This window comes from Brassica napus, chromosome C5, assembly GCF_020379485.1.
Source record: "Brassica napus cultivar Da-Ae chromosome C5, Da-Ae, whole genome shotgun sequence".
Lineage (NCBI taxonomy): Eukaryota > Viridiplantae > Streptophyta > Magnoliopsida > Brassicales > Brassicaceae > Brassica > Brassica napus.
Window position 1 is genome coordinate 52,539,217 of NC_063448.1, and position 23,447 is coordinate 52,562,663.

General features: G+C 38.2%; 5 protein-coding genes and 1 non-coding gene across 7 annotated transcripts; 4 read left to right on the forward strand and 2 right to left on the reverse strand.

The window, feature by feature from the left end:
* The first annotated feature begins 626 nt into the window (after nucleotides 1-626).
* On the forward strand, nucleotides 627-5,798 carry LOC106452775 (phosphatidylinositol 4-phosphate 5-kinase 9). The gene is made up of 9 exons (XM_013894950.3): nucleotides 627-845; nucleotides 1,639-3,123; nucleotides 3,608-3,775; nucleotides 3,844-4,009; nucleotides 4,094-4,204; nucleotides 4,285-4,472; nucleotides 4,547-4,704; nucleotides 4,783-4,942; nucleotides 5,229-5,798. Exons 2-9 carry the CDS (start codon nucleotides 1,898-1,900, stop codon nucleotides 5,503-5,505), a joined length of 2,454 nt encoding a protein of 817 aa, XP_013750404.1. The 5' UTR covers nucleotides 627-845; nucleotides 1,639-1,897; the 3' UTR covers nucleotides 5,506-5,798.
* On the forward strand, nucleotides 5,793-7,569 carry LOC111206495 (ras-related protein RABC2b). Its single transcript, XM_022703507.2, has 6 exons — nucleotides 5,793-6,163; nucleotides 6,595-6,663; nucleotides 6,753-6,818; nucleotides 6,911-7,032; nucleotides 7,113-7,241; nucleotides 7,312-7,569. Exons 1-6 carry the CDS (start codon nucleotides 6,028-6,030, stop codon nucleotides 7,402-7,404), a joined length of 615 nt encoding a protein of 204 aa, XP_022559228.1. The 5' UTR covers nucleotides 5,793-6,027; the 3' UTR covers nucleotides 7,405-7,569.
* Nucleotides 7,570-7,596: 27 nt separating this feature from the next.
* LOC106452777 (ras-related protein RABE1e) lies at nucleotides 7,597-9,565 on the reverse strand. The gene is made up of 8 exons (XM_013894955.2): nucleotides 9,306-9,565; nucleotides 8,973-9,045; nucleotides 8,779-8,879; nucleotides 8,504-8,569; nucleotides 8,324-8,421; nucleotides 8,188-8,250; nucleotides 8,006-8,098; nucleotides 7,597-7,924 (listed from the first exon to the last, which is right to left on the reverse strand). The coding sequence occupies exons 1-8, from the start codon at nucleotides 9,376-9,378 to the stop codon at nucleotides 7,835-7,837; spliced, it is 657 nt and encodes a 218-aa protein (XP_013750409.1). The 5' UTR covers nucleotides 9,379-9,565; the 3' UTR covers nucleotides 7,597-7,834.
* Nucleotides 9,566-9,902: 337 nt separating this feature from the next.
* Nucleotides 9,903-12,369, reverse strand: LOC111206496 (ankyrin repeat domain-containing protein 1-like). The gene is made up of 6 exons (XM_022703508.2): nucleotides 11,079-12,369; nucleotides 10,862-10,953; nucleotides 10,699-10,777; nucleotides 10,512-10,606; nucleotides 10,330-10,425; nucleotides 9,903-10,246 (listed from the first exon to the last, which is right to left on the reverse strand). Exons 1-6 carry the CDS (start codon nucleotides 11,221-11,223, stop codon nucleotides 10,166-10,168), a joined length of 588 nt encoding a protein of 195 aa, XP_022559229.1. The 5' UTR covers nucleotides 11,224-12,369; the 3' UTR covers nucleotides 9,903-10,165.
* A 214-nt stretch (nucleotides 12,370-12,583) lies between these two features.
* Nucleotides 12,584-15,407, forward strand: LOC106452776 (serine/threonine protein phosphatase 2A 57 kDa regulatory subunit B' beta isoform). 2 transcript variants are annotated; one of them, XM_013894953.3, is made up of 2 exons: nucleotides 12,584-14,136; nucleotides 14,826-15,407. In XM_013894953.3, exons 1-2 carry the CDS (start codon nucleotides 13,006-13,008, stop codon nucleotides 15,159-15,161), a joined length of 1,467 nt encoding a protein of 488 aa, XP_013750407.1. In that variant the 5' UTR covers nucleotides 12,584-13,005; the 3' UTR covers nucleotides 15,162-15,407. The 2 variants fall into 2 exon arrangements, with proteins under 2 accessions (XP_013750407.1, XP_048615274.1); XM_048759317.1 differs by having other exon boundaries at nucleotides 12,600-14,136; nucleotides 14,833-15,407.
* Nucleotides 15,408-15,934: 527 nt separating this feature from the next.
* Nucleotides 15,935-16,007, forward strand: TRNAF-GAA. The gene has a single exon. It is a non-coding gene; the product is annotated as a tRNA-Phe (tRNA).
* The last annotated feature ends 7,440 nt before the right edge of the window (nucleotides 16,008-23,447 follow it).

Below are 23,447 nucleotides of genomic sequence, written 5' to 3' on the forward strand. Positions count from 1 at the left end.
AATGGAAACTATATATTAAAAAGTTGTAATAATATCAAATACTTTATGAAATGAAAAAATATTTGCAGCGGGTCAAAATATAGTAGTCATTATATATCACCAACAAGTCTCAGTTTGACTATATATGATTTAGATGATAAAATGACCATTAAAATTTTCAGAACTACTCTGATTTTTCGCTTCTTTGTTATAACTAGCAACTTGTTATCTATTTCAAACTGAATTGTTCCAACCTTTTTTTTTCAAACTCAATTGGTAAGCAGAAATTGACTTTAAAATATTGGATCGCACGTGGATTAGTGTAAGAAAAACACAAATGTCCCCCTTCACCGGCCAAGCAGGTCAACATCTCTACCTTCTAAAACGCAACAATTTTTTTTGTTGAATATTATTTTCTCATACAATACACCAAATATTTGTTAATAAACAAATACCATAGACCACTACGAAAAGATCTAGTAATTGATAAACTATTAAACCCATCTCAACTTTGAGATATATAAAATGTATAACTAACTCTTGCAATTCAAGACATCAATCTGCTGGGCTAAACTGTAAGAATAAGAATTTAGTTTTTTTTTAAGTAGGCAAATCAGAAGAAAAAAAAAGCTAAAAAAGGTTCAGCCTGTGATACGAAGGTTATATTCGTCTTTTGGTATTTCTTTTATTGGAAAAAAGAGTTTCTGTAATAAGAAAGCTGTTATTGTGGCGCTTACTGCTTTAGCTTCGGGATTTGGTCCAATCGTCTCTTTTGTACAGATTGACCCCAAAGACCCCCAGAAGAAGCTCTGACGAAGACCAAGAAGACAGAGAGAAAGAGAGCAGCTTTGAGTTTTGTCCCAACGGTTTGTACACCTCTTACTTCGTTGGTCTGGATTTGGTTTTCTGGATCCGGTTCAAGTTCTGTCCGTTCGGTTCGCTTATTGTGTGTGTGTGTGTGTCTCTGCTCTGTTTGATTGAAAGCTTTAAACTTTGGATCTTCGATTTTTGTATGCTTTCATTTTGTCATTGATGATGATTGAAATGGAGTTGCTTTTGTGATTCTAATAATCCAAAATTTTATTTTTATTGTTTACAATGGGCTATTGTGTTTGTAGAGATTATGAGGAGTCTCATCATGAACTTTTTATGTGTAGAGATTTCAAAATTTAGATTAGAGAGATTATGAAAGTTTTGATGAACATTTTGGATTCCTTTGATCAGTCCCCAGAAAGTAAGATTCTCTCTAAACTTTTTGTTCGGTAAATTTTGTCATACTCTGCCTTTTTTTGGAGACGTGGTGAGGAATCTCTTCTTTAATCAGAATTCAAAAAGGATTGCAAAATTGTTATAAATAAAAAAGACTTTATGATTGTAAATTCTTCTTCTTCTTCCCTTTAACGGCTTTCTTTTTTGAGAAAAACAAATAGTAGTTTTTGTTTACTCCTCCCTTCATTCTCTACCTCTCTTTGTGAAATTGAATGAGTTCTTTGGTTCTTTCAAGTGGGACCAAGAACTAGATGCGTGTCTTAGTTTTCTTATCTGACAGAGATTTGAGCAAGTATTTGCTTTTGTGACCATATCTACATGTTTTCCTCATTAGTATTTTTATTCATGAAAAGTTTGTTTAATTTCCTTTTCTTTTGATTCTGATTCTAGATTCACACATCGTGGCCTGGAACCTGATTCTCGCATCTGCTTCTTTCTCCACGAAGTGTATAGTAGCTGAGACCACATTTCTATAATTCATGTTTTGTTTGAAAGTAGCATTCTCCTTGAAGCTGCTCTGAGCGTTTGTGATGCACTAAAGATAGTGGACGAGAGTATCGACAGTGCAAGGATTTATCGATTTCTATACAGTTTCTTGTTACCTAAGCTTCCGCTCTCTCAATCAGTTTGTGTGCTTTAGATTCATTACATGTCTTCCCTTGAAGTGGGAGGAGGAGGACCAGTTGCATTCGCAGAAAGAACCAAATCCGTTGATGCACTCACCAAGAAAGAGATCCTCTCCGCTCTAACCAACGGAGAGATCACCTCCGACCCTTCCGAGGACGCTAGGTTCAGAAACAGGGAGCTCTCCCTCCCCAACGGCGAGTCCTACGACGGCACTCTCCTGGGAAACGTCCCCGAGGGCTCAGGGAAGTACCTGTGGTCAGACGGCAGCGTTTACGTCGGCGAATGGAGACGCGGGATGAGACACGGCAACGGGAAGATGAGATGGGCTTCGGGCGCGTGCTACGAAGGCGAGTTCTCAGGAGGCTACATGCACGGCACGGGGACGTACACGGACGCTAATAACCTAACGTATAAAGGAAGGTGGCGGCTGAATCTCAAACACGGGCTTGGGTACCAAGTTTACCCTAACGGTGACGTCTTCGAAGGCTCTTGGATTCAGGGTTGGGGAGAAGGGCCAGGGAAGTACACTTGGGGTAACGGGAACATCTATCTTGGGGATATGAAAGGTGGGAAGATGTCTGGGAAAGGGACGTTGACTTGGATCACAGGGGACTCGTACGAAGGAAGCTGGTTGAATGGGATGATGCATGGTTTCGGTGTGTACACGTGGAGGGACGGTGGTTGCTACGTAGGGACGTGGACGCGTGGTTTGAAAGATGGGAAAGGATCGTTTTACTCGGCGGGGACTAGAGTTCCCGCCGTGCAGGAGTTTTATCTCAACGCTCTTAGGAAGAGAGGCGTGTTGCCTGATCTGAGGAGGCAGAGCCAAGTTGCTGCAGCTTCTTCGGTTAATATGGAGAGTCTTAGAGTAGGTGGTGGTGGCAACAACAAGCTCTCGAAAGGGAGTTTGATTAACTTGGAGCAGTCACGCAACGGGAGGGTTTCTTTGGAGAGGCGGTGGAGTCTTGAAGTGAGTATTGAGAAAGTGATTGGGCATGATTACTCGGATTTGGATAGGGGAAGCAGTACTGAGGAGTATAGTGCGAACAGACCGATCTTGGAACGGGAGTATATGCAAGGTGTTCTGATCAGTGAGCGTGTGGTGGTAGACAACAGGTTTTCGCCTACTTCGAAAAGAGCTAAGAGGAAAAACAAGAGGCTTTTTAAAGAAGCTAAGAAGCCTGGGGAAGTTGTTATTAAAGGTCACAGGAGTTATGATTTGATGCTTAGTTTGCAGCTTGGAATCAGGTATATGCTTTGCTCCTTCTAGTCCTGTATCCTGGGGCTGAGATTTTGAACCGAACCCGCCGAACCGACCAAATTTTTTTTTGCTTAGGAGTTCGGTTTGATTTGGTAGTTTTTTTTTTTAAAGTTCAGTTTTCGGTTCGGTTCGGAAATTGGTTACTTCAGTTTTTTTTTTAAAAGAAACTATAACTAAACAATTCCAAAAAACCCAAACTGAACTAACCAAATTTCAAATCAAGCTAACCGAATTTATTCAAAATTTTAACAAAACTAAACCAAAATATAATCAAAATAAAAAAAAATTGGGATGCCGGATGCCGAATACCTTACCGAACTGAATTTTATTTCGGGTTAATTCAATAAGATTTATGTTGAACCGAACTAACCGGAAACCGAACTACCTGAACCGAATGTCCTGTGAGATAATCTGTTTTTGTGAGATAAGCTTAGCCTAGTATTGTGTTAATGAACTGGTTCAAACGTTTAGATACACAGTGGGGAAAATAACGCCCATACAAAGAAGAGAAGTAAGGACAGCAGACTTTGGACCTCGGGCTAGCTTTTGGATGAGTTTTCCTCGAGCTGGCTCCGCGATGACACCTCCTCACCACTCTGAAGATTTTAAATGGAAGGACTATTGCCCTATGGTGTTCAGGTTAGTATTTATGGATACTCCAAAAGCTTTGTCTTATTGGTGTTTTACATACATTCTAAACCTTGTAGGAACCTGAGGGAGATGTTCAAGATGGATGCAGCTGATTACATGATGTCCATTTGTGGAAATGATACCTTAAGGGAACTTTCTTCTCCAGGGAAGAGTGGGAGTGTCTTCTTCTTGTCTCAGGATGATAGGTTCATGATTAAAACACTCAGGAAATCTGAAGTCAAGGTCTGTCACCACTTATGCAGTTGTGTAGTGCTGGTTAGAGCTTGTGTGTGATCAATGGAGTATAATCAAATCCTTCATGTGTAGGTTCTCCTGAGGATGCTTCCATATTACCATCATCATGTAAAGACATATGAGAACACCCTCATTACTAAATTCTTTGGCCTTCACAGAATAAAACCATCAAGTGGTCAAAAGGTCCTTATGCATCCCTCTTGTACTATATCATTAGCTTTGAGATTGATACTAACTTCAAATATCTCTCTCTTGCATTGCAGTTCCGCTTTGTGGTGATGGGTAACATGTTCTTTACAGATCTAAGAATCCATAGGAGATTTGACCTTAAAGGTTCGAGGTTAGGACGCTCTGCAGACAAAGTGGAGATAGACGAGAACACTATACTTAAAGATTTGGATCTGAACTACAGCTTCTTCTTGGAACCTTCTTGGCGGGAGGGTTTACTAAAGTACTGCTCTCTCCAAGACTATATGCATTTGTCAATTCATGTTTTTAAACTTCTTTCACTACTGGTGTAAACAGGCAACTAGAGATCGATAGCAAGTTCTTGGTAGAGCAGAACATAATGGATTACAGCCTTTTGCTCGGTGTGCATCACCGAGCTCCAGAGCACTTAAGGACCCAGTTGGTCCGTTCTCGAAGTATAACAGCTGATGCGTTAGAGAGTGTAGCTGAAGATGGTGAGATTCTCATATCTTAAAGCTTATTATTATTATTATAGAATCTCCTTCTAATGATGATAAATGATGATGAAACAGATACAATCGAGGACGACATGTTATCTTACCACCAGGGACTAGTTCTTGTTCCTGGAGGGAGTGATAATGTTGTAACTGGTCCTCACATTAGAGGCAGTAGATTACGAGCATCCGCTGTAGGAGATGAAGAAGTCGATCTCCTTCTTCCTGGAACAGCCAGGTAACTAACTTTAGAGCATGATTAATCCCGGTATCTTAGCCGGGGTTCTTAACTCATGATTTGACATTTTTTTTCACACTTTTCGGCTACGGCTAAAAGACGGCTCTTATATCTCTTATGATGGCTCTTATATCTCTTAATTAAGAGACGTCTTCGTTTTTCTTATTTAAAATCTAAGAAACGCTAAGAACTGGGGTTAATCATGGTAACTAACTAACTAACTAACTCTCAACTCATTGGCAAAATGAGGAAACTATGATTCATCTTAATCTCTTGAAATGTATAGGCTGCAGATACAGCAAGGAGTGAACATGCCGGCGAGAGCAGAGTTGATACCGGGAACAGAAGAGAAAGACAGACAGATACTACACGATTGCTGCGACGTGGTGCTGTATCTTGGCATTATAGATATATTACAAGAGTACAACATGACCAAGAAGATCGAGCATGCTTACAAGTCTCTTCATTTTGATTCTAAATCGATCTCAGCCGTTGATCCTACTTACTACTCCCAGCGTTTTCTTGACTTCATAGAGAAGGTGTTTCCTCAGAACAACGCATAAAGAGAAAAAAAAAGAGTATTTTTGTTTTGTAAGTAATCTGTAAAACAGATTTTCTTTTTTCTTTTTTCTTTTCTCAACCGCAAAACGTAATCGCAACCGTTACCAAACGCAATAGACACGTGGACACATGACGGACTTTGGAAGAAAAGTTGAAACAGAAACAGAGATACGTGTCGCGAAGCAAAATGTCGTTATCAGTGTATATATTGTTTCATAGACGTTTTACATTTTAGTTTTTTTTTTCTGTAAAGATAAAGTTTCTTCCTTTTCTTAATTTGATTCAAAGTTTCTCATTTTACAAGAAGCATCTGTTCATTACTATACACTGAAAGAAGTCAAAAATTTAGTTTTTTTTTTGTTTGTTTGTGAAGTAGTAGGGTTTTGGTCTGATTTGATTTGATCTCTCCTGAGTTTTTTGTCGGTTGGGTTCCGTTTGTTATATTTCTACAGTATTATTAAATCGACAAAAGAAAAAAAAAACAAAAGGAGAGTTTTAGAGTTGAGATCACTGCAGAGAGAAAAATGGGATCTTCTTCAGGACAAAGTGGATATGATCTGTCTTTCAAGATCTTGTTGATTGGAGATTCTGGTGTTGGTAAAAGTAGCTTGCTTCTCAGTTTCATTTCCAGCTCTGTCCAAGATCTTGCTCCTACCATCGGTATTTACTTAAACTTTCTGTTTCATCATCCGCCATGAAAAAAATGAGCTATCGTTTTCTTGTTTGTCTGAGGATGGTACTTAGCTTTATCTTTCTCTCAGAGCTAGAGTCTTATCTGGTCAAACTTCAAATGAAGTCAACTTATAATATCTGAGATAACTATCATTCTTGCTGTGACCTTGTCTTGTGAATTACACATTGAGAATTGAAGCTAAGGCATTTGTTTAGGCTTAGTAGTTTCCATAAGTGGGAGGTAGCTTGTGAATTTATCAAAAGGTTATTGTTATTGGATCTTTTGTTTGCTTTTCTTTTGATCTATATTTGACTAGACACTTGCTGGTTGAGACTTGTTTCTGTTCCTATTAGAGTCTCGTCAAATATGTCTTGTTCCCTATCCGTCTGGCATTGGTCTGAACGTTATAACATTGTAGGTGTTGATTTTAAGATAAAACAGCTGAAAGTAAGAGGAAAAAGAGTAAAGCTTACAATCTGGGACACAGGTTAGCTAAATCTTTACCAATATGAGATATTCACAAGATTTGTTAGGTACCACCATACTCATGGTCAATTTGGTTTCTTGGTTTGTTAGCTGGACAAGAGAAGTTCAGAACATTGACTAGTTCTTACTTCAGAGGCTCCCAAGGAATCATTCTTGGTAAATTATATGAAGATTAGAATCGTCAGTAACTGTGTCGGTAAAAAATTTCCTAGGAATAATACTTTCTTTCTTGGTGATGGATGATGCAGTTTATGATGTGACGAAAAGAGAGACGTTTCTGAACTTGGCAGATGTTTGGGCCAAAGAGATTGAGCTCTACTCGACTAACCATGACTGCATTAAGATGCTCGTTGGAAACAAAGTTGACATAGTGAGTAGTAGTACTAGTAACACTTACTTATAACCAAATCAACTTGAACTTGGTTTTCACCTTATCGTTGTTGTTTACAGGAATCTGAGAGGAAGGTAAGCAGAGAAGAAGGAACGGCTCTAGCGAAAGAACTCAAGTTTTTGTTTCATGAGTGTAGCGCAAGAACCCGAGAAAACGTGCAGCAGTGCTTTGAAGAGCTTGCTCTCAAGGTAAGAATCAAATCTTAATGATTTTACTTTTATACTGTGAATGATATGAGAGAGTGTACAAATGAAACAGATTATGGAGGTACCTAGTCTTTTGCAAGAAGGGTCAAGCTCTCTGAAGAGAAAACCTGACTCCAGAACTCATCAAAGCCGTTGCTGCTCGTGAGCTGTTTGATTGAACCCGCCTAGGTTCTTTTGTGTGTAAATTTATCAAGAAGATGAACCTTGCCTTGTAAATCTTTCAGTTCATTAGATTCTTCTTTTTGCCTCGACTGAGATTGTGTAATAAGTTAATAACCTCACTATAAATATCTTATTTCGAACTGTCAAACCTTAGTTTATACTTTATAGTTATACATACACACCGCAACACCTGCATTGTATTAACTCAAGGTTTTTGAACACTTAAAACATTGTCTACTACCATTTCAAGTGTTAGGCAATGGAGATAGCAACATAGACATAAAGATCACAGCCCATCAATGAAAGCCTCTCTTCTACTTGTTCTAAGTGATAATAACAATAAAATCTCTGAATGATACGGAGAAGATTAGTGAACACAACAATAGACTAGAAACCGGTCCATGGAACTTCTTCTAAACATAACTGCAGCAAGCTGATTTCTCAGTTGTAGAAGACGAAGAGGCTTTGTTAGCATCTTGTTTTCTGATCTTGATCCCTTGGGGCTGCAACGCAACAAAACACAGCAGACATTTTCCTCAGTGATATATATAGTCAGTTTCATATGGTTGCATGTGTTTCTTTACCTCAGACTTTGTATCGCTTTCTGTGAGTCTTTGTTTGATGTCTTTAGCGATAGACATGAAAACCTGCTCCACATTCAGGTTTGTTTTTGCACTCTGCAACAGTTTCCAAACACACCAGTCCAATAAAATAAAATAATGAACGAGGAAAGACAAAGCATGTTATATATATTTTTTCAGCTCACCGTCTCGAAGAACTTGATTCCATACTCATCAGCCAGCGCTTGTCCTTTTGATGTTGGGATGGCCTGTAGAAGAAGAAGATGCAGCATTAGTATACCTAAGAAATGTAAAAGGAAGACATGGTCAAGAGAAGGTTACCCTTTTGCTTTCGTCCATATCAGCTTTGTTACCAACCAATATTCTGTTGACGCTATCTGAAGCATGTTGCTCAATATTCTTCATCCAGTTCCTAATGTCTGGAGAAAAAAAATTGTGTTAGTTCCCACAAGCGTCTTTACAATATTGTTCCTCGCACACAAAAAATAGCAACAGACATACTGTTGAAGGATGACTCGTCTGTTACATCGTAGACGAGTAATATACCCATTGCTCCTCTGTAATAAGCTGAAAGAGAAAAAAAGAACCAAAGACTTTAAAAAAAAAAGAGAAGTGAAAGTTAACAAGAAGTAAAAAGTAAAATTAATCTTCTAAGAGTATAGCATTGAGCAATCATCTACAAAAAAAAAATCAACAGATTCATACAAATTATTGAGTAACTTTCAGTTTACTTGGAAGTAAGCTTGTTGCATTCTAAGCATAAACCAGTTTTTTACCTGTAGTTATAGTTCGAAAACGTTCTTGTCCAGCGGTGTCCCATATCTGCAATTTGATACGCTTCCCATCAAGTTCAACTGTTCTTATCTTGAAATCAATTCTGGAGAAGTAAAAAAGGAATTCAGACAAAGGTTTGTCAACAATCTTCAAGACCAAACAGAGAAGAAAACAGCTTAAAGTAAGAAAGACAAACCCAATGGTAGTAATGAAACTTGTGGTGAAAGTATCATCAGAGAAACGCAGCAGCAAGCAACTTTTTCCCACACCTGCGTTATACAACACACACACATACATTAGCACGGGGATAAAAGTTTACACAAAAACTATAAATTGACATAGAAAAATGATAAAGTCTACATCTTTATTAAACTACTTCTATCATCAAATTAAAATATTTAATTGCAAACTCAGATCGCAAAAACAAGAAGATTATCCGGTGAAAGATCAAACAGTTTATGAAGCTTTTGTGTTTTACTCTTTACTCCATATGAAGAAGAGAGGCCGAGAGTGAAGAAGTTAGAGTTACCGCTATCACCGATTAGGAGGAGCTTGACGAGGTAATCATAGTCTGAACGAGCTCTTGCCGGCGCAGCCGCCATTGGAGAAGTTACTTATTTATCCTCTTCCTCTTACAGAAACTAAAACTAAGCTCTGCTGACTTTCCCCGGAAAAACTCTTCTCACCGGAGAAAGAAAAGAGTGTTTCTCGGAGACAGCCAAAAAGCGGAGAGATGGATTCTCTTTTAAGTGCTGTTGCGCTACGATGAAGTCGAAAGCTGCTTTTCTAATTGGTGGTTCATATTTTTATTTTTATTTTGTTTTTATGTTTGGGGTCTTTATTTCTGAATTCTTCACTTTTTAACCCACTAACTTATTATTCGTTTAATTTTGCTCTTAATGAATGTTGTTGTATAGTGACAACAAAAAAAAAATGAATGTTGTTGTATAAAAAGATCTCATGGTTTGTTTTCAATTTATATATTCAATCTAATTTTAGGGGTTTGAATTTAGACGAATAAGAACTATGCATGAGAGCCACGATCTAGTTACTACTTGTCTTGCTTAGTTTTTGGCTTTTAACCATTGCTTTGCTCTGTATGCATGCAGCAGCAGTCTTGCAACTCTTCAGAAAGGTCCTGTTCACCTTTGTTATATAAAGGCTAACGAGAGAACACATTCAAATCTATTAATCTGATAACAATCTTCATAAACTGAAACCGACATGATGTTCATAATTCATTGGTATAAGATTATAATCCTTTGTAGTTTCAAAAAAAAAAAAAGATTATAATCCTTTGTATAAAAATAGTCAATAATAAGATAAAAAAAGAAGAAGAAGATAAGGCCCAACTTCACAGGCCTAAGAATTTTGCAGATTGCAGGATCACTAGGAGATTGATGAGTTGCCAACCGCAACTTCGAGGATCCTCCTAGCCTCACTGTTTATACCAGCTAAATCACCTGGTGTCTGCATAATCACAACCTTGCTTTAATCACTAATCAAAATAATTGGAAGTCTAAAAGTGAAGAAAAAATATTTTCAAATATTACCTTCCCGCTGGAGTTTTTAGTCGTTGGTGAAGCCCCTGAACTTAGCAAAAGCCTAACCACATCGACATACTCACCTCTCGCTGCATTATGCAGAGGCTGTTAACAAGAAACACTCTGTCATTAGTCCATAGTTAATAGAGATGGAGAAAAATTGAGTCATTTGAAGATGGAAGAATACTTACAGTGTCACCTTGTTGGTCGATTGTTTCAATCATTCTCTTCGCACATTCAGGACCACTAGCTCGGCTTAAAAGAAACTCTACTATGTCTAAGTATCCTGTTCGCCCCCAAGTTCAAAAAAAAAAAAAAACAATGAGCAATAGAACGTGACCATGAGAAAGAAATACAAGGGGCCATGAACAACTTTACCCCCATCGCAAGCATTATGTAGAGGAGTTGCTCTATATAAATCTTTAACCTCCATATCAGCTCCTCTTTCCAGGAGAAGCTGCAGTAAATAATACTCAATAGGTAGTGTACAAATACATCATCAAGGTTCAGTAGAAATGACAAAGCAGGGAACAATGGTTACCTCAACACAAGGGAGGTTACCATATAGACACGCCAAGTGAAGTGCCGTGTCATTATTCTCAAGTGGCTCGTCAGTAAACCCATGCATAGTGTCTATCAAAAGTTCAAAGACAGATTAATAGATCTCCATCACAGACTCAATGCAACAAGTCACTCAAAGATAGAGAGGAATGAGGATACACATTAGGGAGAACGACAACGAAGAAGAAAGGAAATACCAATGGCTGTGCCCAAGGCGACGACGTCACCGAACTCAGCTGCGGCGGCTAAGGCACCGAGAAGCGAGGAAAACTCGTATTCAACAGCAATATCACAGTCAACATTGTTTTGTTCCATCGCATTGACTTCCCTTGGAACGGCCATTGTCTGTCACAGTCAAGCTCTCTCCTGTGTAGCGCCGCGATTTAACTTAGCTTTTATTGGTTATGATTGGTGACAAATAGTAGAGTTGATGTTTTTGTTAGAATAATTTTCTTATTAACTAAGTAATCGCTGCAATTTAACTTAGATTTTATTGGTTTTAATTAGTTACACGTAGTAGAGTTAACGTTTTTGTTGTAATAATTTTCTTATTAACTAAGTAATCGCCGCAATCTAACTTAGATTTTATTGGTTTTAATTGGTGACACGTAGTAGAGTTAATGTTTTTGTTGTAATAATTTTCTTATTAACTAAGTAATCGCCGCAATTTAACTTAGATTTTATTGGTTTTAATTGGTGACACGTAGTAGAGTTAACGTTTTTGTTGTAATAATTTTCTTATTAACTAAGTAATAGCCGCAATCTAACTTAGATTTTATTGGTTTTAATTAGTGACACGTAGTAGAGTTAACCTTTTTGTTGTAATAATTTTCTTATTAACTAAGTATCCGCCGCAGTTTAACTTAGCTTTTATTGGTTTTGATTGGAAAGTCGACGTTTTTGCTGTAATAATTTTTTTACTAACTAAGTATCCACCGCAATTTAACTTAGCTTTTATTAGTTTTGATTAGTGACACTTAGTAGAATCGACATTTTTGTTATAATAATTTTTTATTAACTAAATGATCGCCGCAATTAACTTAAGTTTTACTGGTTTTAATTGGTGACACGTAGTAGAGTCAACCGTAGATGGTTTCAATATTAGTAAGTGTTTTTGCATCATGTGCAGAAATAACAGTTTTAAAATGTAAATGATATTTAAAAATATTTTTTGTTAAATTTTTATTATTATTTGTAGAAGTTAAGATAAAAATATTTTTTATAAAAATTTATATTCAATCATACATATATATATAATTATAATATTGAGAATTTTTTATTTATCTATTTCTTTTGTTAGATATATTGGGTCGACCATTTTCAAACGGAAAGCCGATTGGGCAGAGTACAAAGCGATGTTTTACAACCTAGATACGTTTTACATTAACATAATCCGTTTTCTTTTGCTGTGAATGTAAATTATATGTCCATGAGTATAATGTTCGGCTGTGCACTGATTTTAATTAAAAAAAATCTTGACAAAAATAAGAAATTATATACTATTATTTTTGAGAATCAGACGCATTATAGAAAACTCACATTTCTATTTTAAACTGTGTTTTCTGTTTAATATATTCTTCTGCCAACTTTCTGCTTGTCACACTGTTTTGTTTCGCGCAAAAACTAATCTAGATTACGGTTAGTAATTAAGTACTAATAATTAATTATTAAAAAAAAAAAGCGATTTTTTGGGTGCTGTATTCGATTTGATTCGAGTCCCTTTTCTTCTTTAGCCATCATCTCTCTCCGCTCTCTCTCTCTCTCTCTCTCGCTCTCTTCTTCCTTATTTGTTCGCCGGTAAATCACAGCCGTCCGATTAACCAGCGTATACTCGCGCGACAAGATCTCTTAGATCACACCAATGGTCTGATTTTCACCGCCTCAGATCTCCGACAACACTCCGGTAACTATCTCCACCTCTTGTTTCCATCTCGTGAGATTGGGAAAATGAGGGAGCTTGATCTAATCGAGTCATAGTGGAAGAATAAGAAGAAGAAGGCTCTCTTTGAAAAAAATCCGAGGTTTTGGAATTTGAATTTGATTAATTAGGGATTTCGATTGCATGCTGATCCCAAATTAGGGTTTCTTTAGTTAGGTGGAGTTTAAAGTTAGTTCCTTTTAGCCATGTTTAAGAAAATAATGAAAGGTGGGCACAAGAAGCCCTCTAAATCCGAATCCAACGAACCTTCAAGCTACGGTCTTGGTGGCTCCAATGTTGTCGTTAGCCACGCTTCTCGTGGGGCGCTGGTTCCTTCCTCTCCAGTTACAACAGCCCCTCCTCCTCCTATAACCTCGGTGACCCCGCTCCCTCTCTTCAGGGACGTTCCCGTCTCGGAAAGGCAATCTCTGTTCTTGAGGAAGCTCCAGAACTGCTGTTTCCACTTTGATTTCACTGATACCACCAAGAACGCGAGAGAGAAGGAGATCAAGAGGCAGACGCTGCTGGAGCTGGTGGATTTTATACAGTCCGGAGCTAGTAAGGTCATCTCCGAGTCGTGTCAGGAGGAAATGATTAAAATGGTTTCTCTCAATCTCTTCCGTTGTCTCCCTCCCGCCTCCCACGAGAACACGGGCCAGGAGCCCGCGGATCCCGAGGAGGAGGAGCCGTATTTGGAGCCTTCTTGGCCTCATTTACAGCTGGTCTACGAGCTGCTGCTGAGATACGTTGTCTCTACTGATACCGATACCAAAGTGGCCAAACGGTATATCGACCATTCCTTTGTGTTGAAGCTGCTCGACTTGTTTGACTCCGAGGATCCGAGAGAGAGGGAGTATTTGAAAACGATTCTCCATAGGATCTACGGGAAGTTTATGGTACACAGGCCGTTTATTAGGAAAGCGATCAACAACATTTTCTATAGGTTTATCTATGAGACGGAGAGGCACGGCGGGATCGGGGAGCTTTTGGAGATTCTAGGCAGTATCATAAACGGGTTTGCGTTGCCTATGAAGGAGGAGCATAAGCTGTTTCTCATCAGGGTGTTGATACCGTTGCATAAGCCTAAACCGATAGCGATATATCATCAGCAGTTGTCGTATTGCATCGTTCAGTTTGTGGAAAAGGATTATAAGCTAGCGGATACGGTGATCAGGGGGTTGTTGAAGTATTGGCCTGTGACGAACTGCACCAAGGAGAATCTCTTCCTTCAGGAACTTGAAGAAGTTCTTGAGGCAACACAGCCTGTTGAGTTCCAGCGTTGTATGGTTCCGTTGTTCCAACAGATTGCTCGATGCCTCAATAGCTCTCACTTTCAGGTTAGTAGTCTTGTTATACACATCACCTTAAAGCTGGATATTTTGTTTCTTTAGCTAGTTATGTTTCGAAATGAATTTAGCATATGGAGGTAATGAATTCGAGATATTGTGTGCTAGTGTCCTCTATGAGTATCACCTTCAAGTTAACTTGGGTGTGATTCTTTCACGTGAAAAGAGTATGCAACTTTAGTGCATCACAGAATCTATGTTGCAATTGTCTTTATATTGTTTGCTTTTTCTCCTTTTATCCCTTTCAATTCACAAAATGATCATGATAATGCTACACTCATTTAGTTGATGGGATTATCTCATGTTGTTGATAGATACTACTCTTGAAAATGGTCCTTGGATTCTTAGACCATCTTTATTTACCTAAACCATACCAACTCGCTGAGTCCATTGGTACTATTGCGTTTGCCATGGATTTCATTGCACAATGCTTTTAACAAGAGAATAGCTCGGAAAAGAAGATGTAAGGATCTTTCTCTGTGTTGTATCCATTTGTGTTTTAGACTGGAGCAGGTTTGATCTCATTGGTTCTAATCACAAGTCTGTAATTAATTTCATTGGATGCTAGCAATTACACAAAATTTCCTGTTAAATCTTTTTGCAATAGCTCAAACTTTGCAATTCTACGTGGGTTTTGTGCCTTGTACTTACATTCATATCTCATAAAAATCTTATAAAAGGTTGCAGAACGAGCATTGTTCCTGTGGAACAATGAGCACATAGTGGGTCTAATCGCGCAGAACCGAAGCGTAATCCTTCCAATAATATACCCCGCACTGGAGAAGAACATCCAGTCTCACTGGAACCAAGCAGTTCATGGTCTAACCGCAAATATCAAGAAGATGTTCATGGAGATGGATCCTAAACTCTTCGAAGAATGCCGGAGACAGTACGAAGAGAAACAAGCCAAGTCCAAAGAAGTTGAAGAACAACGCCAGTTTACATGGAAGAGATTAGCTGAAGCAGCAGCAGAGCGAGACGGAGTTGGAGGAGAAGATTATATGATCACTTCCTAGATCAGTAACAAAAATGGTATTACTCTCACTTTTTTTTTTTGGTTCTCTCTCAAATTAATCAAAATCGTTTACTATTAAAATCTTTCTTCCAATGTATAAACTTTCGATTTGTTTTTTGTTGTGAGAATCATCTAATCTGATTCTGGTTGCTCAGAGAATAGTAGAGCGAAGTGAGCCAATCACTATCAGAGAATGTGTTTTGTCTGTATGGATCGGGCTTTAGTACTAAGAATGTGTTTTATGATCTTCTGTCCAACTTATTTTTTCTATGGAAATTTTGTGGAAACTTTATGTTATATAAAAGCAGGCAATGATCTTCAGTGTGGTGGATATCATGAGAGATTGGAAAATCGGAACACTTTTAACTAAAACCATTCATCTCTTGTTAAGAAGAAAATGTCTAATTGTTTTGAGATTTCTTCCGGTTATGTTTTGCTACAAACTTTTGCGTGTGACGTAGTTTTTGTCTTTTAAGCAAACTCGTATCATGACAAAACACGTTAATCAGCAACAAAGCTAAAATTAAGAAATCTTAATCCCATGCATATTTATAGTCTTCTTGTATGCCTTTTAAGAATGTAGTCTAGTTGATGTTCATGAGCATTGCACAATGGTTTTAAGCCTTTTCAATGGTTAAACCGGCAAAGCTATTCGATAGTTTCTAACAAATAGGGAATCAGTCAAAAAAGGCAAGTATTGATATAAAATCTTACAATATACACGAAAATGGAGTTAGTATAATATCTAAAAGTACGTTAGGAATTTATTGTCAAGCGGGGATAGCTCAGTTGGGAGAGCGTCAGACTGAAGATCTGAAGGTCGCGTGTTCGATCCACGCTCACCGCAATTATATCATTTTTCCCTTATTTTTAATGTAAAGTGCTTAATTAATTTAAGGTGATGATTGTTTTCCTAGTTTTTAGATTCTAGTTTCTGATTTTTGGATTTTTGTTTTTTGTTTTTGTTTTTGCAATAGATTTTGGTTTTTTGTAAAACATGAATGGTTGTTTTAGATTTAGATTTTTAGTTTTTGGTTTTATTTTTAAAATTAATAAAATAAAAGTATTATGAATATTAAAATATAAAACACTGTCATTAAAATACACGTAAATTTATTTACAAAAATTATTTTAAAACAAAATATAAATACAAAATAAAACTATCATAAATTCCATATAAATATACATATATATATTAATTTGATCTTGAGTGCCTTTCATATTTGATCTCAAATGCTATTATACAAGTAATTAGGCATTATAAAAAATTAATATCATACATTTGATGATATTTTTCTAAAATAACATAATTTACACATATATTTCTATGGTTATTTTTGTATAAATAATTTCTAGTAATTAATTAAATTAGTAACTTTTAAAATAAAATTTCCTTTTGAAATATTTTTGAACTTCTTTTAATTTACAAGTAAGCGAACTTCTTCTAGTTTACAAGTATGATCAAATAGTTTTTGAGTGTTGAGATGAAAATCTCGAAAAACAATTGCTCTACTTGTATGTATAATCACTTATTTTAAATTAATAAAATACAAAAAAAATTGATGATGTGATGGTGAGGTGAAGGTACGAGAGTGGAAAGAAGTATAAAAATGAGATAAACATAAAAAAAAAAGACCAGTTACAAAAAAAAGAAAAGAAAAACCATTAAAAAGAAAATGATAAATAAAAAAAAATCACCCTAGGAAACTGATAGAAATCTATAAAAATACAGATTTTAGTTTTTGTGTAGAATTAGGTAGTTATTTGAAAAACTAGTTTCCCTATTTTGTAGAGAATTATTTTTAACAAAATCTTGATTAGCAAATAAAGTAGTTTTACAAAAACAAAAAACCAAAAACCATTTTAAAAACTACAAACAATCAACCTATAAGTTAATCCCTTCTTGTTGTATCTCTCGATTTATGGCATGTTGTCTTTGTGCCAAAACTTGACCACTCTAGGCTAGGTAACATTGGTAAGAAGAAGACGAGACATCGGTTTGTGGCTGGACCAGATAAGAGTGTAGAGGAGGAAAGACGACGTTAATTTAGCTGAAGGGTGTTTATAACTTATCTTCTCCGTGATGAATGATGACCTGTTGGCTTTTGCTAATGGTTTTTCATTGATCTGTTTTATTATGGTGGCTTCTTCTCAGTTTGTGAAAAAGGTGGTAAGTAAAGGAGGGACAACTTGTTATTGAGGTCTTGTGGTTCCCTAATGTCTTTTTGTTTTAGTGATGACTTGATGATATATGGTACATTCATTCTGACGGTTGAAACTACTCAGGCTGCGGACAAGCTTGTTGCTGAGTTTGCAGTCCCAGATAACAAAGGAGAATCCTCAGATCAGGTTCTCTTATATTTTCTCATAAAATTTGGATATGAAACATTTCCGCATACTTTTTTGTGTGCGAGTACTGAGAGGTTCTTAGTGTAAAGAACATGTTTTTTTGGTAGGTACAACAAGAAGTTGTATCAAGAACATGTTTGTTGATTAATTCAACAACACATTTCTTTTGTGTTTTTTGGTAGGTGCAACAAGAAGTTTCACCAACTCCCCATAATCTCCTATAAATAACCACACAAGGAGAAGAAGAAATCCATCCCAAAAACAAAGAGAAAACAAGAGAAGAAGAGAGTGAGCAAGAGAGAGAGAAAAAAAAAAAAATCTTTCTTGTGAGAAAATCTTTCTCTATAAGAAATTAAGTGTAATTTCTTGAGTGTATTTGGGGTCGGGTGTGAGTTGAGAGCTTGTAAAAATTTCCCGGGTTGATAATAAAAGATCTGTAGCAGGTCCGGAGACGTAGGCAAAAGCTGGCCGAACTCCGTTAACAATTTTGTGTGTGTTTTCCCGCTCCCCTAAATTCCGCAAATTCTGGTTTTCCGCAAAATTTGACCGCATATTTCCTAACAACTGGTATCAGAGCCTGAGTTACGGTGATCGGTCAAATTTTTTGTGGGGTTACTATTCACGTGAACAGTACTTCGTGAATAGTGAATTTTGTCAGTAACATCGGTTTGTCGACGAAGGTGTTCTAATACACGGTGGTTCCAGAAACGATGGGAGGCGAAGACGGTTTGGCGCATAGTATCGGGAAATTTGACGGTACAGATTATGCATTTTGGAGAATGCAAATTGAAGATTATCTGTACGGAAAGAAGCTTCATCAACCGCTGAGCAAGAAGCCTGAGAAGATGGATCAGGATGAGTGGGAGCTCCTTGACAGACAAGTTCTGGGTGTTATAAGGTTAACACTGTCGAAAAACGTTGCTCACAACGTTGCGAAGGAGAAGACCACGGAAGGGCTCATGAAAGTTCTCTCTGACATGTATGAGAAACCTTCGGCAAACAATAAGGTATTTCTCATGAAGAAACTCTTTCATTTGAAGATGGAAGAAGGTGGCCTGGTTGCCGCACATGTGAACGAGTTCAACACGATTGTCAACCAACTGTCATCGGTTGAAATCGAGTTTGATGATGAAGTGCGAGCACTGATTTTGTTGGCATCTCTGCCAAATAGTTGGGAGCCGATGAGGGCAGCGGTTAGTAATTCTGTGGGTACTCAAAAGCTCAAATTCAATGATGTTAGAGATCGTATCCTTGGTGAGGAAGTTCGAAGGATATACTCTGGGGAGGCATCAACGAGCTCTGCTTTCAACGTGGAAAACAGAGGGAGAAACCTAGATAGAAATAACCGGAGTAATGACAGATCGAAGTCAAGGAATGGATGGGGCCAGTCCAAATTCAGACAGCCTGCAGAGTGCTGGAATTGTGGAAAGACAGGTCACATCAAGAAGAATTGCCGAGCACCACCGAAGAAGGAAGACAACACTAGAGGCGGAGCCAATGTAGTGACACGTGAAATCGCGGATGCATTGGTAGTGTCTGTTGATTCCCCGAGGAAAATTGAAGCTCGTGATGCAACTGCAAATACCACCAAAGCGTCAATCTCCTATGTCGATAGCCCAGTTGATTCATGGGTGCTTGACTCCGGAGCGTCGTTCCACACCACACCGCACCATAACATCATGGAAAATTATGTTGCGGGAAATTACGGAAAGGTATATCTTGCTGATGGATTACCTTTGGACATAGTTGGTATTGGAGATATCAACCTGAAGATGTCAGACGGACGTGTGTGGAAGATTACCAAGGTCAGACATGTGCCAAAGTTGATGCGAAATCTGATTTCAGTAGGTCAACTTGATGATATGGGGCACGATGTTAATTTTGGTGGTGGAGCCTGGATAGTCAAGAAAGGTTCCATGGTGGTGGCTAGAGGTCATAAAAGAGGCACTCTTTATATGACGACGAGTTATCAAGACACTGTTGCTGTTGTCGAGAATGCCAAACAGACCAAGTTGTGGCATTGTAGGTTGGGACACATGAGTGAGAAAGGGATGAAACTCATGGTGGAAAATGGCGCTCTTTCGGATCTGAAGACGGTGGATCATCAGATGTGTGAAAGCTGCATCCTTGGGAAACAGAAACGAGTTAGTTTCTCTAAAGGAGGAAGAGAGCCAAAATCTGAGAAGTTAGAGCTGGTGCACACTGACGTGTGGGGACCTGCTCCTGTTGCATCGCTGGGAGGTTCGTACTACTATGTGACCTTTATTGATGACTCCACAAGAAAAGTGTGGGTTTACTTCATAAAGAACAAGCATGAAGTGTTTTCGGTTTTCAAAATTTGGAAAGTCATGGTTGAGATTGAGACGAATCTCAAGTTGAAGTGTCTAAGGTCTGATAATGGTGGTGAGTACATCAGCGGCGAGTTCAAGAGATATTGCGCTGATAATGGGATCAAGATGGAGAAGATTATTCCTGGAACGCCTCAACAGAATGGAATAGCGGAAAGGATGAACCGAACCTTGAATGAGCGTGCAAGGAGCATGAGATTGCACTGTGGATTACCAAAGACGTTTTGGGCAGATGCAATCAATACCGCAGCCTTCTTAATAAACAGAGGACCGTCTGTACCATTGGGATTTAAGATCCCTGAAGAAGTTTGGAGCGGAAAGAAAGTAAACCTTTCTTATCTAAAGGTGTTTGGTTGCTTAGCTTATGTTCACATTGACGATGCTGCAAGAAGTAAACTTGACTCGAAGTCTAAAAAGTGTTACTTCATCGGTTATGGTGACACGGAGTTTGGTTACCGGTTTTGGGATGATGAAAATCGGAAGATCATCCGCAGCAAAAATGTTGTGTTCAACGAAGAAGCGTTGTACAAGGATAAGCTAAGAGAAGGCTCGGAGAAGAAAGAGCCTGGAGCTGTTGACTTAGAAGATATCCTGACACCGGAGTTGCCACAGGATACCGCAACAGCAGAAGAAGAAATCTCTCAAGACGAGAGTGGTGAGGCTGAAGAAAGTGATGATTCTGAAGTGGTCCCATATACACCAGTCACGGAGTTACGACGGTCAAGCAGAATCATCAGAAAGCCAGTAAGATTCTCTCCATCGCTCAACTATATTCTGCTCACAGACAGAGGCGAGCCTGAATGTTATGAGGAAGCTATGCAAGTTGATGAGTCGATCAAGTGGGAGCTTGCAATGAACGACGAGATGGACTCGTTGTTATCCAATCACACGTGGGAGTTAGCAGATTTGCCTAAGGAGAAAAAGGCATTGCATAACAAGTGGATCTACCGAATAAAAGAAGAACCTGATGGGAGTAAGCGCTATAAAGCGAGGCTTGTTGTGAAGGGATTCCAACAAAAAGAAGGCGTTGACTACACCGAAATCTTCTCTCCTGTAGTCAAGATGGTGACCATTAGAATGGTTCTTGGGCTGGTAGCACAAGAAGATCTGCATCTTCAACAGATGGATGTGAAGACGGCATTTCTTCACGGTGATTTGGATGAGGAAATTTATATGAAGCAACCCGAAGGCTTTGAGATAAAAGGGAAGGAAAGCCTTGTTTGCAAGCTGAAAAGGAGTTTGTACGGCTTAAAACAAGCTCCAAGACAGTGGTATAAACGGTTCGACAACTTTATTAAAGGCGTTGGTTTCTTGAGGTGTGAAGCTGACCACTGTTGTTACTTCAAGACGCTTGAAGAGTCCTACTTGATATTGCTCCTATATGTCGATGACATGTTGATAGTAGGAGCAGACTTGCACGAGATCAATAGTTTGAAGACGAAACTCTCAGAAGAGTTTGCGATGAAAGACCTTGGAGAAGCAAGACAGATTCTAGGGATGAGAATCAGTAGAAGCAAGGAAGGTCTTAAGTTATCACAAGAGGAGTATGTGAAGAAAGTCCTCAAGAGGTTTAACATGGATGATGCGAAGCCAGTTAGTACTCCCCTGGCAAGTCACTTTCGGTTATCCAGAGAACAGTCTCCAAAGACGGAAGACGAGATGGCATGTATGGATAAAGTTCCATATGCTTCTGCTATAGGAAGCTTGATGTACGCGATGATATGTACAAGGCCAGACATTGCATATGCAATGAGAGTCGTTAGCAGATTTATGAGCAATCCAGGAAAGGAACATTGGGAAGCCGTTAAGTGGATTTTCAGATATCTAAAAGGAAATCCAAGTTTATCGCTATGTTTCACGAAGTCTAAGACGGGATTGCAGGGATATGTTGATGCTGACAATGGAGGTGACATTGACAGCACGAAGAGCACAACCGGGTATGTCTACACCTTTGGTGGTACTGCAATTTGTTGGGTTTCAAAGTTGCAGAAAATTGTATCTCTATCAAGCTGTGAATCTGAGTATGTTGCTGTAACGGAGGCAACAAAAGAGATGATATGGCTACAGTCTTTTCTAGAAGAGCTAGGCCATGACCAAGGGAAATGTGTGTTGTACTGTGACAGTAAAAGTGCTATCGATTTGGCAAAGAATCCGGTTTACCATGCTCGGACGAAGCACATACATCGTCGATATCATTTCATCAGATCAGCGTTAGAAGATGAAATGTTGGTGCTTGAGAAGATCCCAGGAAGCAAGAATCCGGCAGACATGTTGACGAAGGTCGTGCCGTATGACAAGCTGAGGTTGTGTGCAACCTTAGTTGGCTTGTTGGAGTAACAAGCTGGGAAGACCTGCTACATTGATCAAGGTGTGAAGACAGATTAAAATCAGTCTTCAAGTGGGAGATTGTAAAGAACATGTTTTTTTGGTAGGTACAACAAGAAGTTGTATCAAGAACATGTTTGTTGATTAATTCAACAACACATTTCTTTTGTGTTTTTTGGTAGGTGCAACAAGAAGTTTCACCAACTCCCCATAATCTCCTATAAATAACCACACAAGGAGAAGAAGAAATCCATCCCAAAAACAAAGAGAAAACAAGAGAAGAAGAGAGTGAGCAAGAGAGAGAGAAAAAAAAAAAATCTTTCTTGTGAGAAAATCTTTCTCTATAAGAAATTAAGTGTAATTTCTTGAGTGTATTTGGGGTCGGGTATGAGTTGAGAGCTTGTAATAATTTCCCGGGTTGATAATAAAAGATCTGTAGCAGGTCCGGAGACGTAGGCAAAAGCTGGCCGAACTCCGTTAACAATTTTGTGTGTGTTTTCCCGCTCCCCTAAATTCCGCAAATTCTGGTTTTCCGCAAAATTTGACCGCATATTTTCTAACACTTAGAACTCTGTCTTTACTTAGTTTAGTTTCTAAGAATCCTTAGGAATAACAAGAAAGAGTTGGTGATAGGAGTCACGTAAGAATTTTCTACAAAAGCTGTATATCAATATAATGCCTTGAGTGAGACATTCAAACAAGTATATAAACGAAAATACTTTGCGTCAACCGTTATGTTATTGTAATCACTATCCTTTGTAATTGGAATAATGATGTTTACTGTTTACATACACATATATATATATATATATATGTGTGTGTGTGTGAATTTCTTTTAGCCACATATATGTAAGGATGGATTCAAATCTCTTACGTACAGCCTTAACCTCTTTTTTACAAGCCATGAACTCCCTCAACCGCTCTTCTCCTCCTACAACTTTCTTATGCCCTAGGCTACGATACAAAAACCAAATGGACCCAAAAACCTATTACATCGAAAAACGAAATTATCCGTATTTAGAAGAATCTCACCATCTTTTCCCGTGCGATACTAAATTAGAAAAACGTTTGCGAAATTTCTTTTCGGCTGCAACTGGAATGCTAAATTTTAGAATGGAATTGTTTGGAATGCATCATTCCACAGAATTCCAAAAAATATTTACCAGTTACATGGAAAACCTTTTGAAATCAATTCCACATATTCCAAAAATGGAATAAAACTTAAAAACAAATCCTTTGTAAAATCTTTTCCATTTGTTCCATAT

What these genes read in the sequence shown, in the direction of transcription:
- LOC106452775 (XM_013894950.3), top strand. Translation starts at nt 1,898, where the DNA reads ATGTCTTCCCTTGAAGTGGGAGGAGGAGGACCAGTTGCATTCGCAGAA. An exon ending in TATTGCCCTATGGTGTTCAG is followed by an intron (nt 3,776 to 3,843) that starts GTTAGTATTTAT and finishes TAAACCTTGTAG; the next exon opens with GAACCTGAGGGAGATGTTCA. An exon ending in TGGCGGGAGGGTTTACTAAA is followed by an intron (nt 4,473 to 4,546) that starts GTACTGCTCTCT and finishes TGGTGTAAACAG; the next exon opens with GCAACTAGAGATCGATAGCA.
- LOC111206495 (XM_022703507.2), top strand. Translation starts at nt 6,028, where the DNA reads ATGGGATCTTCTTCAGGACAAAGTGGATATGATCTGTCTTTCAAGATC. An exon ending in GCTTACAATCTGGGACACAG is followed by an intron (nt 6,664 to 6,752) that starts GTTAGCTAAATC and finishes TTGGTTTGTTAG; the next exon opens with CTGGACAAGAGAAGTTCAGA. An exon ending in TTGGAAACAAAGTTGACATA is followed by an intron (nt 7,033 to 7,112) that starts GTGAGTAGTAGT and finishes TGTTGTTTACAG; the next exon opens with GAATCTGAGAGGAAGGTAAG.
- LOC106452777 (XM_013894955.2), bottom strand. Translation starts at nt 9,378, where the DNA reads ATGGCGGCTGCGCCGGCAAGAGCTCGTTCAGACTATGATTACCTCGTC. An exon ending in AGTTTCATTACTACCATTGG is followed by an intron (nt 8,880 to 8,972) that starts GTTTGTCTTTCT and finishes TTACTTCTCCAG; the next exon opens with AATTGATTTCAAGATAAGAA. An exon ending in TTTTCGAACTATAACTACAG is followed by an intron (nt 8,570 to 8,778) that starts GTAAAAAACTGG and finishes TTTCTCTTTCAG; the next exon opens with CTTATTACAGAGGAGCAATG.
- LOC111206496 (XM_022703508.2), bottom strand. Translation starts at nt 11,223, where the DNA reads ATGGCCGTTCCAAGGGAAGTCAATGCGATGGAACAAAACAATGTTGAC. An exon ending in CGCCTTGGGCACAGCCATTG is followed by an intron (nt 10,954 to 11,078) that starts GTATTTCCTTTC and finishes AACTTTTGATAG; the next exon opens with ACACTATGCATGGGTTTACT. An exon ending in CTAAAAACTCCAGCGGGAAG is followed by an intron (nt 10,247 to 10,329) that starts GTAATATTTGAA and finishes GTGATTATGCAG; the next exon opens with ACACCAGGTGATTTAGCTGG.
- LOC106452776 (XM_013894953.3), top strand. Translation starts at nt 13,006, where the DNA reads ATGTTTAAGAAAATAATGAAAGGTGGGCACAAGAAGCCCTCTAAATCC. An exon ending in TCAATAGCTCTCACTTTCAG is followed by an intron (nt 14,137 to 14,825) that starts GTTAGTAGTCTT and finishes ATCTTATAAAAG; the next exon opens with GTTGCAGAACGAGCATTGTT.